This window comes from Procambarus clarkii, chromosome 1 (assembly GCF_040958095.1).
Source record: "Procambarus clarkii isolate CNS0578487 chromosome 1, FALCON_Pclarkii_2.0, whole genome shotgun sequence".
NCBI lineage: Eukaryota > Metazoa > Arthropoda > Malacostraca > Decapoda > Cambaridae > Procambarus > Procambarus clarkii.
Genome location: NC_091150.1, coordinates 42,496,298 through 42,499,036, shown reverse-complemented (window position 1 = coordinate 42,499,036; position 2,739 = coordinate 42,496,298). Strand labels below are relative to the sequence as shown.

The window sequence follows — 2,739 nt, the reverse complement described above, 5'->3', positions numbered from 1 at the left end:
GCCAGGTGCGTTGTGACCTGGAGGCGGCGGGGTATTTGACCCCGGGGTAAACATTGCTGTGGTTTACGGAGGTGAGAAAACACCGCCTGAGGTAACTATCGTCACAGGTTGGCTAGGTAGGTCGCGGTGGTTCTGACGCCTCTGGCTAGACTAAACCACTCAATTGTATACGGAGGGGAAATCGGGACAACGGGCCTGTGGGAGAATGGTATGTGGTTAGTAGACGGCCGCCACTCTCTCTTACTCCTCCTCCCCCCCCCCCTCCTAATCCTTCCCTCCACAACACCCCCCCCCCCCCCTCCTCCACCACTCTACACTCACCTGCTGTGTTTGAGTGCTCAATAACTCACTCACACTGTTGACCAACAGGTCTCTAACTCTGTCCACGGAGCACAGAAGAACATGCCTCTCTCCACATCCAAATCCTCTTCCATGAATTTCATTGCCCCATCCTTCTTCCTCCCACATCCTTTCCAAGCTCTTTGGACATCAAAGCTAAAGCTACAATACTGGTTAGCATTGTTTGAATGAATGATGACCACGTGGCCAGTTGAAACTAAATTATAAACAAAACAACACCACCACCACCACCTGTAAAAGGAGCAGCATGGTCGTTGGTGTTGCTGCTACTGCTACATTAGGCTTTCAGTACCACATGGGGCCTGATAGCTGAGTGGACAGCGCTCTCGACTCGTCATCCTAGGGGTTCGGATTCGAGCCCTGGTCATGTAGAAACAAAATGGGCAGTTTCTTTCACCCTGATGCCTTTGGTACCTAGCAGTAAATAGGTACCTGTGAGTTAGACAGCTTTTATGGGCTACTTCCTGGTGTGTGTGTGGGGGGGAGGAAATAGTAGTAACAGTAGTAACAGTTGATTGACAGTTGAGAGGCGGGCCGAAAGAGCAGAGCTCAACCCCCGCAAGCACAACTAGGTGAATGCTGTTTTAGTGGGCCTTCACGAGGGCATTACTGGCTCCCTATTCATTATCCACCTCAACCCTGCTTCCCCATCCCTTCTCTCCCTCCTATCCCTTCCCCTCCCCACCCTCAACGCCTCCCTTATCCCCATCCTTCCCTTCCCATCCCATTTACTCCCCTTCCTCCTTCCCCTCACCTCTTTTCTTCTCCCTCTTTCGATTCTCCTTACCCTTAAAAATCCCTATGCGGGCGAGTCTACGGGGTCTTTGTATTATAATTATAACTTTTTGTATTATAGTTCCTGACATGATCACTCCCACACCCCACTCCCACAGCTGGTGGTCCAAGATGAGACGCCCCACTCCCACAGCTGGTGGCCCAAGATGAGACGCCCCACTCCCACAGCTGGTGGCCCAAGATGAGACGCCCCACTCCCACAGCTGGTGGCCCAAGATGAGACGCCCCACTCCCACAGCTGGTGGCCCAAGATGAGACGCCCCACTCCCACAGCTGGTGGCCCAAGATGAGACACCCCACTCCCACAGCTGGTGGCCCAAGATGAGACGCCCCGCTCCCACAGCTGGTGGCCCAAGATGAGACGCCCCACTCCCACAGCTGGTGGCCCAAGATGAGACGCCCCACTCCCACAGCTGGTGGCCCAAGATGAGACGCCCCACTCCCACAGCTGGTGGCCCAAGATGAGACGCCCCACTCCCACAGCTGGTGGCCCAAGATGAGACGCCCCGCTCCCACAGCTGGTGGCCCAAGATGAGACGCCCCGCTCCCACAGCTGGTGGCCCAAGATGAGACGCCCCACTCCCACAGCTGGTGGCCCAAGATGAGACGCCCCGCTCCCACAGCTGGTGGCCCAAGATGAGACGCCCCACTCCCACAGCTGGTGGTTCAAGATGAGATGTCCCACTCCCACAGCTGGTGGTCCAAGATGAGACGCCATACCTTTCCTGTGGGTGGTAGTAGACCCCCATACCCATCTTGTGGTTAGTAGTGGACCCCACAACCTTCATATGGGTGGTAGGAAAGGTTACTGGGCACATAAGGACTCTGGAACTGAACCCCCCCGGTACAAGGTATATTGAAATTGGTGCCGTGTAGTGTCGACGTTTATCTGAAGCTCAAATATATTAATGATTTTAGATGTATACGAATATTAGTGATGCACTGCGGTGCCTCTTCAACAGAGAAGCTGTTGAATATGATGATTTGCTTGTGGAAGCATACAAATGGTTCTGATGACAGGCCTGTCTTTGGCATATGAATAAACTCATTCGTTATACACATTCGCACCCATCTCGATATTTAACATCTGAAAATTACAGATCCATAGCAAATGCCACAATATTATTTGAAGCACTCGAGGAAATGACTGTAACGTGATATAGCTATGAGAAAATCTTGGAGCAGAACGGTAGCATCACACCCCGGGCTTCCCGAGACGCGGTCCCTGGGTGCGCGTCTGGGGTGACCCGGGACGCTGGTTCCATCCTTACGACCTGCTCCAAAGATTTGCTCAGTATATGAAGTATTTGAAATGATAATCCTGGACAGAACTGAAGATCTCAATCACGTTGCAAATTATCAATTTTGATGAAAATGTGTGTCTTGGCTGAAATCATTCACAGAGCCCCAGTAACATTCCAACCACTTGGCCTGGTCGGTAGAGCGACGACCTTGCTTAACGCAGGAGGGTCGGCGTTCGGGCCTTGATAGTCCATATAGATGGGGCTTCCAAGTGCTATGTTGTCACTCCGGCTTAGTGCTTCTCCCCATTGGTCGGGGCCGCTCAGATGGGGTTCCGGGAGT

The 2,739-nt window shown here is 52.8% G+C and overlaps 1 protein-coding gene across 1 annotated transcript in view; it reads right to left on the bottom strand.

The window, feature by feature from the left end:
- Uxt (Uxt prefoldin-like subunit) overlaps positions 1 to 468 on the bottom strand; it is a 3,457-nt gene extending 2,989 nt beyond the window's left edge. Inside the window, exon 1 of the mRNA XM_069322058.1 lies at positions 322 to 468. Coding sequence (XP_069178159.1) covers positions 322 to 468 — 147 coding nt within the window. The remainder of the gene's footprint in view (positions 1 to 321) is intronic.
- Between the last annotated feature and the right edge of the window lie 2,271 nt (positions 469 to 2,739).